Source organism: Equus asinus, chromosome 14 (genome assembly GCF_041296235.1).
Source record: "Equus asinus isolate D_3611 breed Donkey chromosome 14, EquAss-T2T_v2, whole genome shotgun sequence".
Lineage (NCBI taxonomy): Eukaryota > Metazoa > Chordata > Mammalia > Perissodactyla > Equidae > Equus > Equus asinus.
The window spans coordinates 37,765,824-37,779,401 of NC_091803.1; the positions used below are offsets into that span (position 1 = coordinate 37,765,824).

General features: G+C 43.7%; 1 protein-coding gene across 9 annotated transcripts in view; it reads right to left on the bottom strand.

The window, feature by feature from the left end:
• Nucleotides 1-11,903, bottom strand: part of BFAR (bifunctional apoptosis regulator) — a 32,819-nt gene extending 20,916 nt beyond the window's left edge. For 4 of the 9 annotated variants that reach the window (XR_001402077.3, XM_044746607.2, XM_014866330.3 and 1 more), the window contains exons 1-2: nucleotides 11,681-11,903; nucleotides 1,475-1,811 (exon numbers count right to left, since the gene is read on the bottom strand). Coding sequence is in view for 8 of the 9 variants with exons in the window: in XM_044746607.2 (XP_044602542.2) it covers nucleotides 1,475-1,737 (263 nt within the window). In the remaining variant the exon portion in view is untranslated. Of the gene's footprint in view, nucleotides 1-1,474; nucleotides 1,812-4,695; nucleotides 4,839-10,215; nucleotides 10,419-11,680 lie in introns of those variants that run through there. The other 5 variants (XM_070484892.1, XM_070484894.1, XM_070484893.1 and 2 more) reach the window with 4 other exon arrangements.
• Between the last annotated feature and the right edge of the window lie 1,675 nt (nucleotides 11,904-13,578).

Consider the following 13,578-nt stretch of genomic DNA (forward strand, 5'->3'; position numbering starts at 1 on the left):
TATTAAATATCTGGTTACTTACACAATACAGGCCTAACTTTGGGAGCCCACCTGCATGACCGCCTTATTAAAAGACTGGTTCAATGAGATGGAACAACCTATGCCCCATTTCAGCAGGAAGCAGCTGGATTGGTCATTGCCCCAAATCCCTCAAGACTGAGAAATGAACATAAAATAGGGGGGAATTTATACTGGCCCTGATATCAGTTTCTCTACATTAAACCCAGCAGATGGGGGTTAAAATCAAAACACTTATGTCCTTTCCCTGCTTACTCCCTGGCTTCCTGACACCAGAATCCACTATCCTCCACGGAGACACCAACCAAGGATGGCCACCTGCAAGGTCACAGACAGCCCCCCTCCCCTCAACAAGCAGCTGCATTCCTTGCAACCTTTAAAATCTCTGGCTTCCCATCTTTTGGGGAGACAAGATGAGATGAATTTGAGGACTCACCTTCATCTCCCAGGTGACATCACCTGAAATAAAAACCCTTTCCTTGCCGTAAGCCTGGCATTCTTGTTTTCATTTGGCCTCTCTTGTGTGGCAGGTAAAGAACCTATGTTTGTAGCCAGTAACAGGAGGAGGGGTCAAAGGGGCCTTAGCTTTATCAGTAATGTTCTGATTTTTAAAAAAGAATGTAACAAATTAATGTAAATATGTATTGCTTATATTATTAAAAATTAATTCATAAAAAGGGAAAAAAGTGAAGTTCAGTAAGATGGATGGACCAACCATCAGGTCACCTGTACGGCTCTTCATTTTCAACTATACATGATCAGAGAACCCTCCTTCAATTTAAGATTAACCTTCAGGGAAACCAAGGCCAACAGGTAACAGCAAAGTGCCTGTAAATACATTTCCCGTGAAAAAGAGAATGTTGGGCTAATGTTTTCATGGAACTTTCTGGTGCCCAGCTGATGTCAAGAAAACAACAAAAGAGACAAGGATTTTAGCCTCAAAGACCTCACAGGTACATTACTGCTACACAGAAACAGAAAAGAATCCACTATCTGAAAGGTCTTGCCATTCATTCTGTGATGCTCTGTGCGAGTTAACTACCTCTACTAATGTGATAAACAGAACAGAGTTTGGTCAAAGACTATGAAAATCAGCATCAAACCAGTTATTCAGAATTGTACAGTTATACCAGTTTCTGTTAGACTCAGGATATTCTCAGTGAATACAAATCAACAAAAAATATTATATGACAACAGATTATGAGCAATGGTCTGATAACCAGATTCCTTTCCTTCATTTACAATAAGTAATAAACAAATTACAGTCACCTGTGAGGAAGGGAATCTGGATTTTCAGGTCCCTGAGCTCCTTGACTCACATTCCAACAGATCCAGAATGACCGCTGTGGAGGTCGGCTCAGTGCCTCCAGCCTTTTCAACCATGGCTGCTGCCCCCCCATTAAGAGAAACCACACTGTACAAGCTGTATATACTACCAATAAGCACCAAGCATTACCTGAGGAGAATATTGACTTTGGGGAAACCTTCCCATTTTTCTCTGCATTCTGGACACTCTGTTTTCTTCGAAGAGGTCCACCATAAAGCCAGACAGTGCCGGCAGAAGCTGTGCCCACAGTTCAAGGTGGTGGGGTTAACCAGGATGTCATAACAGCAGTGACAGGAAAATTCACTAACAGAAATCTGAGGGCCGGTACTCTTGAGATGGTCATCTTCCTCAAGGGTCATCATATTCAGATCATTTTGCTGAGATTCCTCCATCGCTTAGCAAATTCTGGGATCCCCAGGCACAGAAAATTTCAGATTTAGAAAATTGCTGCAAAGCATCATTAAATCTAGAAAAAAAGGACAGAAATAGGAGAAATAGTTCAGTAGCTGTTTGAGATTACAGTCATTCTTTTAAAGCTGGTTATTTTTCACTTTATTTTTTTTGGTGAGGAAGACTGTCCCTGAGCTTACATTTGTGCCGATCATCCTCTACTTTGTATGTGGGACGCCACACCACAGCATGGCTTGATGAGCGGTGTATAGGTCTGCACCAAGGATCTGAACCCATGAACCCTGGGCCACTGAAGTGGAGCAGGTGAACTTAATCCCTACGCCACAGGGTTGGCCACTAATGCTGGCTTTTAAATGTGACAAATTTGATTTATAAAAATTCACATTCCATAAATCACATAAACATCATAGAACTGCTTTCTGGCCTATTTGTCACACATTTGGAAATTAGGGAAAGCAAAACAGTGTCGTGGAAAGTTCAATGGACCGGGGGTGGGGGCATGGAGGAATTCTAGATCCTTCTCTTTCACTAACTTCTTTTGAAAATGAAATTTCTCTGGCCTCAGCTTTCTCAATTAAATTTCTAAAGTCCTTTCAATGTATATGATTTTCAATAAACCAGTTTCTTGGCCCAGTAAAATGTCTAGAGTTGGCACTAACAGATGTACTTCATGTAAATAACACATTTTATCCAAATAAATCTGTCTTCCCATTAGGTAAGTATTTATTTGACAAACATTTGATTTTGGAGGTTTCCATAGGAGCAGTACTGGGAAGTGAGTGAAGCCTTCTTTTCTGAGGCACCCTGTGCCAGGTCAACTGCCTAGTGGCTCAATATACCCCCTTCCCACAAAACCAACCCAAACATGCATATTATACCCTCTGCGTCTGGACAATCTCGTGCCATAGAAACACGCTAATGTCACTACTATGCAAATAGCAAAGGACCATTCTCTTTTCATTCTTATCTGGGTCTAAGGAGATTTTTTATTGAAAGGCAGTATGATGGAGAATACCACAGAGTTAGAATCTCAGCTTTCCAACTCACTAGCTCTGTGAGCGTGCATAAGTTACCTGAGCTCTCTGAGCCTTGTTTCCTCAACTGTGATAACAGTACAAAAACTTTCAAGGGTTCTTGTGAGGATCAGAGACAGTGACAGGAGAGTGGCTACGAAGGCTTATGGTGTAATAGGGGCTAAAGAAGTGAGTATTCATAGTATTCCTGGTATTATTGCAGTGTAGGCGCCAGTGGGAAAGAAAGGAAATCACTCTTGATCACCCAGACTGCTCACAGAGAGGGGCGCACGTTTTACGCTCTGCAGGTAGAGTGCTTCAGAAGGCACGTCCCAGGGCTGGGCTGCCTGGCTTCTCACCCCGCCTCTGCCTCCACCAGCTGAGGCGCCTGAACGTCTTTGAGTCTCAGCTTTCTCATATATAACCGGGGGTGGTAACACTGTTACCCATTGGGAGGTTCTTAAGAACTAAATCACAGGATGTAAGTAAAGTGCCTAGTACAGAGCCTGGCATATGGTAAGTAAACCATACATGATAGCAATTTACCTGATTTTCAAATGCAGCGGTGACAGAATTTTATCACCTTTTATGGGGTGCAAAATTTTACCTAGAGCATGATAACACTATATTTTAAATATGCAAATCTATACACAAAGACTAGACAAAAATAATGAATTATTAGAAGTCGGTGTGTTGGGTGGCTGAGGGTCATGATTGTCCTGGTTTTCTGTATTTACCAAGTTGCTCTTAATGAAAATGTATGATGTTACAATAATTGTAAAAATACATATAAATTGTAAAAAAAAAAAACTGTATTCCTTTTGGCCTAACAGCAATGGGAGATTTTCAACCCAGAGAATAAACACAGCTAAATTTTAAATTCAGTGTTAAAGTGGAATAGATTCCTTATCCAGCACTAAAAAGATAATTAGGTAAAGATAAGTGTATATTTAAAAGATTAAATGTAAGATAAATATAAATTTTTAAAATATACAATTAATAGTTACTCACAATAGTAGATGATAGTAAAGAAGGGACCAACCTTCTGTATAGGCCCATTAAAAACTCCTTTTTGGAAGACAGAGTCTAAACAAATGTTTTTAATCACAAATCCTAAATTACTTCTGATAATTAGATTTGCTCATTATTTGTATGTTTAGGAATATTAAAAACATTTCTAAGTGTTTTCCTTTGGGCAGCCTCTTCAAATTGCTAAGGAAGTGGGAGATCTTTTATAGACAGGTTTTTGGAAAAAGGGATCATTTTGATGAAGTAGTTCCTTTATTTGACTAATATTGATTAAACAACTACCACATGGAGAGCACTATCCCAGGAAATAATAACGGAACCACTGCTATTTCCTGAGCATCTCCCAGGAGCTGGGCACTGGGCAGGCCCTTTCGGTATATTCAGGATCACATCTGGACTCAGTGTCAGAGGAAAAATACCGAGGCTGCCAGTGAGGGTTGTGCAAGGGGTCAGAAAAGATGGGCCTGACTGGGGCGCTGCTGTGTGTTTTCCCAGGGAGCAGGGAGCGACAGAGGAGACACAGGTCCGACACAGGGTCCTGCGTGTCTGGTTAACGAGAGGTGGGCCAATGGGGGCGCGTGAAGGTTTCAGAGGCAAGGAGATCAGCAAAGCTGTGCTTGAGGACGACAAACATCATCAGGAAGGAGGGCTACGTGCGCCAGGTTAGAAGTGAGGTACTATCACTTCTGGGAATAAGGTGGCAAAGATGAAAACAGTCAAGAACGAAAGGTGGCAAAGGAAAGGACTAATTTATCCGAGAGATGTTTAAGAAAATAATTTATGGGCTTTGGTGACTAGAGAGAAACAATGATCAAAGATGCTGGCTAGGTTTCAGAACTGGGGATGAAGAATGGTATTTCTGACAGAAATGGGCCACTGTAAACCAATGGAGCCAACCTTGGAAAGAAGGTAAGATGAATTTTAGAAAAGTTGAGTTTGAGATGATGACAAGACTTCCAAGCAGAACTGTCTAGCAAGCAGACGGAGATACAAAACTATCGTTGGGAGTTAAGGGTGAGGCCAAGTGTCTGGATTCCAGAGTCGCCTGCAGAGAAATGACAATGTATATTGAAATTAATTTCTCATGAGTTAGCCTTTCAAAACTAGAATGCATCAGTAGTTCCAAGCTTACCAGATCTGAAAGTTTACCTCTCATGAGAGAAAACAAATCACACACTGACGTCAAAAGTGTATTTTATAAGTCGGATTTTGAAAAGCGAGGTGGCCACGAACTCTGTTTTATAATTGTCTTTAACAAACTAGAAACTGCACACACTGTAATTACATCTTAGAAATTCTGATAGTTTCATTTTACCCTAAATTCAAAAGTGAAAGCTAATAGAGAAAGAATACGCAGCTTAACCAAACCCAGTTGATCTTTTCTGCTATTTCTGTGTGTACCCGGGTTATCTCCACTAAAGAAGGCAGGACTTTTAGAGGAGGAAAGTGCCTCTTCAGTGATAAAATCTAGCTCAGACACTAAAGTTGCAAGCTGCGGTGTTCAGATTGGGTAAACACCACCTCCTGCACTGGCAATGATTAAAGGCCTCTGTGAGGAGAAGGCCCCATGATCCTGAGCATGTTTATAGCTGTTCTTACAAACCTTGCACACTCACCAGCAGGCTGGAGCCGTGAGAAGCTTCGCTGGCTCTTTCTGAGTTCCTTCACAAGTACAAGTGTCCTTCACATCAGGACATCCCTGTAGCCTTTTTCTCTTGTCTCAAAGGCCTCAGAGAAGACTGGGGGGCCGCGGCTAGGATTGGGGCAAGGAGAAGCATTCCATTCCCACCCCCAGTGCCCCGTTCACATGGACACATTTTGGTTTAAGTTTAATCATCAACTGAAATTGCAGGTGTTAATCACCTAATTCAAAACTAACGCGAAGAATGCCTGAGTCTGGAAAAGTCTACAAAACTGCAAAGAGACAAGTTTAAAATGACAGGGTGAGCGCCAGAGAATTGAAGAGTACAGCCAAGCCTCCGGGGACTGAGTCACTCTGAAGAGCTGTGGTTTCTGAAAAAGAGTCTTCAAGTGATGTCTGCAGAGGCGCCCCAGGAGGTCTGTGCATGCTCTGAAATTACACGCTGAGCTTGTGTCTGTGCACATGAGTGTGTCTATGAGTACTGACCTGAAGGAAATCTACAGCTTTTATTGGGCTCTCAAAGGGGACCAAGACCCAAATAAGGTTCTGAACTGTTTATTCACTGGGATAAAGGCTCTCTTAATGTACCACACCCTCCGCTTCCTAGAGTGGTTATAACGAACCCAGGTGAGCCCTGTGACAGTGACGCAGAATTATTGTCATCAGCATCCATAGTTCCTGTCCTGGAACAGTCCCAACATCGGCAGCCACCACTCCACTGTGGCAACATCTGGCCTGCAAGCAGGCGTTCTCTCACAAGGTGCTTCTTTCTCTTCCCTGACCTTCTTCCTACCTTTCCCTCTCTTTCTTTCCTCCTCCTCCTCCTCCTTCTTTCTCTTTCTTTCTATTGAATTTGGTGCCAGAATTTTAAAAATCTGATTTCACATAAAAATCCAGATTCCTGGCTTCTACTGAAAAAACTCAGAAGATCTGGCAGCACTGGGCTCTCATTTTGCATGACAGCAATCAGCTCAACCTGAGTGGCTCAGCAGTTGCCCCCTTCAGACAGGGCATGCCCACCCCAGTTTGCTCCAGTCCTCACTCACTGTTTTCCTTGTTTCTGTTACTTACCTGACCCCTGGGGATGTCTGAGTTTTCATGACCTGTCCCATAAGGTGATGTTTTCAGAGTCTACTGATGAGTGTATGATGTTCCCAGATTAACCGGTCTTAGGCTAGTAAGCTTTTGGAGAGCTGTCAACTTATAATTTTCCTGTCTCTTGATTTGCTGTCAGGTTGTTACTTATCACTGAGAAAGTGACTGCCTATGAGATCTTCCACAAATTTTTCTAAATTACTGCTTCTACCCTGCTTTAGACTCAGAAGCCAGCTAACCCTGCTCAGTGGATTGTGTGTATGACAGACTCCGGAGGAACCTTAGGGCAAGAACCAAGTCTAAAAATTCTAAGTGAGCTTTATTGTCATCATATCCCCAGAGACCCAGCTCAAAATGAAGAGAGTGAGAGTCTGCGGGCTCTTCTATGAATCAAATATTTCACAGAAGGCCTTTAAGACACATTTTAATTTTTTGGAGGGTATTCTTTACTTGCTGGTTCGAGAGAGAGTACAACACACCTCAGTTTTAAAATGAGAAGACAGGTCTGAGTCCCAGCTCCACTCTTTCTGAGCCATGACACCATGGACAGGCTACTCATTCTCTCTAAGTCCCACATTAGCAGGAAGAGGGTCACTGCTGCCAACCTCGCAGGGCTGTCATGAGCATCAAGAGGACACACGTAAGCTCGGGCACACAGGAAGTGTTCAATAAGTGTGGTCCCTTCTTCCATAATGTGTTCCAGGTGGACATTTCCCAGTCCCTACAAGTGCGGGATCCCTATAGCAGTTGTGGTCCTTATGCTCAGGCCATCTAACCAACACCCTGTTCCAACATCTCACCAATGTAACTTTCAAAACATCCGGACGGATGCTACTTCCTGAGGAACACACCATCTCTAAAGTTTCAGTATCAAGAAATGGCATGAAACCTTAGAAAGCATTTTATGTGAAATATGACATGAATACACATATATGAACAAATTTTTCTAAAAGTCAACCTTTTCTAAAACATTCATGTTTGGTATGTTGGCACAACCGACAGGAAACAATTACCAATCTCCAAAGACTTGGGCAATTGCAAGATATCTATCACCATGACCTTTGGTAAAGTTTTCCCAAAGAAACACCTGACATGGTATAGTTATCTGAAAAATCTATGGAAAAAAAAAAGGGCTGGGACCTAAAAACAATCTCCCAATAATTCTAAGTAACTGAGGAACCTGGAATGAACTTGGCTCTTCCTCCCTTGGAAGAAAGCTTGCTTGTCTGACTTGGTCAAGTGCTCCTCCGTAGACTTGTCCAGAGGGCCACTCTCTGGAAGGAGATGGTGGCACTGCTGTCATCTGTCTGATTCTTTAGTCACCCAACTAACATTTAAGAAAGTCAACTGATACAGTAATTTTTCTTAAGTTTATCAAAGAATGCATTCATTCTGAGTTTAAGTTAAGAATTTTTATACCTTAGCTTATAAAGACCTCATTATGTGTGATTGTTAACTCTGCAGAAATCATCATCTTCAAACTGCTTTGTTCCATGGCATATAATTACGGTCCCACCTCTTCATTCAACAAAAAATTTATTGTGACTATAGCGCACACCTAATGTTTTAGGAATAATCCTTTGATGGGCTAATTTATTGGGATTCTAGCCTGAAAAATATGATTTCAATCATTTCTTAGCAAAGATGATCCATGAAAGAATAAAAAGATTTTGGCTGTATATGGGCCTCTAATTAGGCTATTTTTTCTCATTACATATTACTTAACAACAGAGAATAATAATTGCTAATATTTACTGAGCCCTCATGACGTGAAAGACATAATAATCCTAGGAGATAATTATTACCATCATTTTCATTTTACAGATGAGAAAATGGAGGCCTAATTAATACAGGACAGAGCCAGGTTTTAAATCATGGCCTGACCTAAACCCTGTTCTCATTACTGTTTTACCCCAATAAGGTAAGAAATAACAGCTATTAGTTCAAAGGACCGACTTGTTCTTTGTCTTCTAGGTCACATCATAGAGCTGCGACTGCAAAGCTGAGAAATCCAAACCAGAGAAAAACTAGAATTTGACAACACTGCATTCTGGAACATGAACTCCAGCTTGCGGCTGTTAGGGCAAGCATGCTCTTCCATGAGCTAAATAAGCAGAAACATTCACAATGGAAAGAGCTGTGAGGGTGGTTGGGAGCAGCCCTATTTCCGGCACCCCTCAGGTCCACCTCTGGGGACACCGCTACAAACACTGGTGGAATACTACAGACATCATTAAATGCCCAAAGAGCGACCACACATTTTTAGTGACTATGAAATAAACAAATGTGCCCAAATGTAAGCAAGGCAAGGGTCAGAAATGGCAATAAGGAGAATATTATGTGCATTTCTTGCAGGTGGCAGAAATTGGCTTTCATTAATACAAGAGAGGCATTTCCAGGCTCTTACTGTATAAAACCTTGTGTTTTTTCAACTTCAAATAGACAGATTCTCTTTCTGGACGAGGTCAGAAATCACTAGGGCAAAATTAGCTACCCCACCGAACGTCGCCCTGCCACCTGAACTGTGAGGCGCCGTGATTTACTGCCTGGGAGTGGTGTTGGGCAAGATTTGAGCACACTGAGAAGGTGTCCCAGCTCTCCCTAGACTCTGTCCTCTCTCGTTTCTGTTATGTGGCATGTATGCCATGACCTATCCTGTATTAAACGCTGTAGATGTCCCATAACTCAGAAAGTGATCAATAACTACTTGTGGTTACCAGTAAGCCACACCTAAACTACTGGGTTTTACACTATTCTGTTTGATTCACATATTATAAACTAATGCAACCTTTTCGGATTTAGCTCACTCTTACGCTTTTTGCACACTACCGCTTGAGTAGTTTTTGCCTCTCCAACCAAATCTTCAGCTCTTTGAGGTTGAGAACCAAGCCTTAGAATTCTATCATGGCACCTGAGAGAAGCTGGTGTGAAGCTGGGCTCTAGATATTTGGAGATGAAAACGGAATCAACAAATACTTGACTTCCTATCACGGAACCTCCGAGAATCTCCATCAGAATCACCTGGGAAGTCTGGTGACTCCGAACAAGGATATCTGGGAGAGAGACCCAGGAAGGTGCATTTTAAACAAGCCTCTCAGGAGACTCTTATGCACGTGGAAGTTTGAGAACTAGAAAGCTCTTACATACAAATAAACACTTTTATGCCTAAATATATGTTTCAGACAAGATACGGGTAAGGTGTGAACAAAATAAAGTTTAAATAACACTTCCAATCTCATTTCCTCTTCTCTCCCATCTCTCTTCTCTCCACTGCCTGAATCATCCTCCCAGAGAAAAACTCCGATCAAGCCCTCCCCTTGCTCAAAACCTTCCCGATGATGAGAAATTAAAACCTATAGCTGTAAGCCTGTCATCTAAGAATCTCCACAGCCCACTAGCAATCAACACATTTTAAACAAGAGCACAAACTCTGGAGGCAGAATGAATTTAAAGCCCAGCTCTACCAATTATTAGTTGTGTGACCTCAGGCAAGTCACTTAACCTCTGTGCCTCAGTTTCCTCACCTGTAAAATGGGAACAGTAACAGTATCTTCCTGATAGTGTTGTTGACAGGATTAAATGAATTAATACACACACAGCACTCAGAATAGTGCCTGGCACACACTAAGTACAATATAACCATTAGCTATTATTATTATCGTTGATCCCCTACTACTCACCTCACACACTACAACGTGTCCTACCTATTAACTCCTGCTCCTTGGGCATTTTCCCATATCACACTCTTCCCTCCATCTGTAAGACAGCTCCACACCGTCTCCGGGCCAAAAATGTCCAAACGACAAGACCCAAATCAACTGTCACTTGAAAGTCTTTAAAAAGTGTGTATGTTTCCTCATCTTCTAGATGATAATTCTCCTGGAGAGTCTGGGATAGTTAAAACAGTATGGTTTCAGGAATGAGAGAGACCTGGCTTCCAAACCAGGTCACATTTATCCTCCCTGAGCCTCATATTTCTCATATAAGTTCTGGATAATAATATCTACTTTGAAGGAGGTTTAAGCGACAAACGCCATCCACAGATACTCAAAAAGAGTCTACTGTATGGCCGATTGGTATATTATTAGAATTACCAATATTTGCATTTACTGAGTGCCAGCTACATACGTAGTGTCAGTGCCAGGCACTGGAGCTTTCAGAAAAAAAAAATGCCCTGGAGAAGCACCGTTTTTCCATCAAGTTTACGGAGATAGGCAGGGAAACGCAGAGCACAAACACCCCGGCTGGCTGTTCACCCACCAGCCGCGACAAGGACAAACTAAACAACCTAACCTGTACGTGCACTCTGCGCCGGCTCTGGGGTGTGCCCGGGAAACAGAGGACAGCTCCTTCCTATTGGCCTTTCCAGACCTTGACATCAAGACCACTCGATGGGCTTCGGCGGGGAGGACCCAACGCCGACAGCTGAGAGCCTGACAGAGGCTGGGCTCTCACTTTCTCCTCTCCATCAAAGTTGGGGGGGCCGCCTCTTGTCCCGCCAAAGATCCCCAGTTTGACCCACAGCCTGACTCGCATTTGCTTCTTTCTTTTAAAGAAAACTCGCTTTTGCTCAAGTTCAGTTTTCTGAGCCGCGAGCTCGGAATCACAGAAGCTGGGTTCCAGCCTAACCCCAGTGTTGACTTTGGGGTTTCCCTTTCCCTTTCCTGAGCATCCGTTACCCTATTTTAAAACGGGAACAATCGTGCCGCTTTGTGGAAGGACTACCTCGCTAATTAGACCTGAAGCCCAGCCAGGCGTCTATCAGGAGCCTAGTCGATTCTAGGCGCATTGTCCCAGGCCGCAGTAGGCGTCCCTGTGGGGGGCGAGCGCCACGTCGCCCTCTCCCTCCGGCCCGGGGACGACCCTAGAGCGACAGGCTCTGCCCCTGACCCCCGAGGGGGCACCGGCGAGGCCCAAGACAGGCCGGCCGTGCGGACGTGGGGGTCTCGGGAAGGGATGGGGGAGTTGGCCAAACGGGGGGGTCCACGCCCGGAGACCAGGACTGCGGCTGCTCAGGACCCGTGCCTGGGTGAGGAAAGCCTCGCGCACCTCTTTCGACCCGTCCCCCACGCCCGTCCTCCACACCCCGCCCCGAAATCGAACCCGGGCCACCCGCTCGCCACACTCCCCCGCGCCGCTGCTCACCACTGCGCTCATCCCGGGGCTGACCTGGCTGTCTCGCTCTTGCGGAAGCAGAGGAGGAGTCGGCTGCTCCACTTCCGGAAGAAACCTAGAAAGGCCTGCGGAGAAGAGTTCCCACGGCCGGCGACCATAGAGGAGAGGCCGCATCCAACTCCCACACCCCCAACCCCGCGACCTCCCCGCTGCCTAGAGCGGCCACACCCAGGCCGAAGACGTCTGCGCCTGCGCACCACCGCCGATCCCGCCCTCTAGCTTGGACAGACCTCGGGCCAGGGCGTTACACCCCGAGGGTGAGGCGGTTTGCTGCATCTGCTCCTCTGGGCCGTCTGTTGCTGTGCTTGGAGGACACATCTTTGCCCAGAAATTAAAATATTGTTAGACGACCGCACTGTACTCCCCACAAAGTTTTCTTGTCTTTATATTTTATGTAGAAAATCCGATGACCATGGCTAAAGTTCCGTTTACGGTATTAGAAGAATTGGGATTAAAATGACATTCTTATCACCATGTCTTTTCTCCCACCGTCTTGATCCGTTGAGAATTCTTGCTGATTATAGGTTTTAAGTCGCTGGCCTGGAGATTGTTAAACTCATCATTTGGGATGAGATTTTTTTTTTTCCTACCGATCAAATTGGTAGAGTGAAAGGATGGGTAATGGCATGTGCTAGTGCTGGGAGTGTGTGAAGTCAGTTTCTGGAAGATAATCTGGCAATAGGTATCAGCATATTTTTTAAATCGTGTAAAAGGTACATAGCATAAAATTTACCGTTTTAACCAATTTTAAGTGTCCAGTTCAATGGCATTAAGTATATCCACATCCTTGTGCAACCATCATCGTCATCATCCATCTCCAGGATGTTTTCATTTTCTCAAACTGAAATTCCATACCCATTCAAACAACTCGCCATGGTCGCTTCCCCAAGCCTCTTTTAGCCACCATTCTACTTTTTGTCCCTATGAATTTGACTACTCTAGGTACCACATATAAGTGGAATTATACAGTATTTGTCTTGTTCTGATTGGCTTATTTCATTTAGCATAATATCCTCAAGGTTCATCTACGTTGTAGCATGTGTCAGAATTTCCTTCCTTTTTAGGGCTGAGTAATGTTCCCTTTTATGTATATATCACATTTTGTTGATGATACTTGGGTTGTTTCCACCTTTTTGCTATTGTGAATAATGTTGCTGTGAATGTGGGTGTGCAAATAGCAGTTCAGGTGTCTGCTTTCAATTCTTTTTGGTATATGCCCAGAAGCAGAATTCCTGCCTTGTATTGTTACTGCACAAAGGGCACAATCAGCTCGCTGTGAGACAAAAGCCAATCGTCAAGAGGCAAGATAGTGGCAGCGAATTGCTAGCAAGAGGGAAGATGGGAGACTGATGTCCAAAGGAGCCATCTTAAGGGGGCACAGAACCTTGAAGTAGTTATATAGGCCAGTGGGTTATGGGGAGGAGCTTAGGAATGTTGACTCTCTGGTGTCATCAACTGGGAGTCACCACACCAGGTCTTTCAATTTTCATTGATGATGGCTATCAGCATAGACTCTCTGTTGGGGGGTGATCACATTCCTAAGGACTCAAAACGAAGTTATCATCTTATTGCAGCTGGGAGGTACATGTACAAGCAGGGGTCATAAAATCTACAGAGCAGGTGGATCTCCTGGAGCATATCCAGCTGGGATAGTCAGTCAGAGGTCATTCAAAGCTACCATATGGTTTCTTTTCTACAATATGGCTTCCCTTTTGTTAACCTTGTGTTGAGCCAGTAGCAATATGATAATTCTAATTTTAATTTTTTAAGAACCACCATACTGTTTTCCATACTGGCTGACGGATTTTACATTCCTACCAGCAGTGCACAAAGTTCCCATTTCCCACTTAATGGGTGTGAAATGGTAT